General features: G+C 44.0%; 1 protein-coding gene across 1 annotated transcript in view; it reads left to right on the top strand.

The window, feature by feature from the left end:
• Positions 1-241, top strand: part of LOC119592971 (metallothionein-like) — a gene marked incomplete in the record, with an annotated part of 1,972 nt that overhangs the window by 1,403 nt on the left and 328 nt on the right. Inside the window, 1 exon segment of the mRNA XM_037941857.1 lies at positions 49-235. Within this exon segment, the coding sequence (XP_037797785.1) occupies positions 49-125 (77 nt within the window).

Below are 241 nucleotides of genomic sequence, written 5' to 3'. Positions count from 1 at the left end.
AATCCAAAATCTGATCATTAAAATCAACATTCTAATCTACAATTGCAGGTTCAACAGGCTGCCCGTGTCCCTCAAAGGAAGAATGTGCCAAGCAATGTGCAAAGCCGTGTAAATGCTGCCCCTGAGTACGCTTAACATCACCCCACATTATGCGTTGCTGTTCGGGTCGAGACTGTTGACGAAGTAACTCATGATTTATTTTATTTTATGGTGTGTGAGACTTAGGGGGGGGGGGGTAAAA

The sequence above is a fragment of the Penaeus monodon genome, chromosome 31 (genome assembly GCF_015228065.2).
Source record: "Penaeus monodon isolate SGIC_2016 chromosome 31, NSTDA_Pmon_1, whole genome shotgun sequence".
NCBI lineage: Eukaryota > Metazoa > Arthropoda > Malacostraca > Decapoda > Penaeidae > Penaeus > Penaeus monodon.
This window is presented reverse-complemented; position numbering and strand designations above follow the sequence as displayed.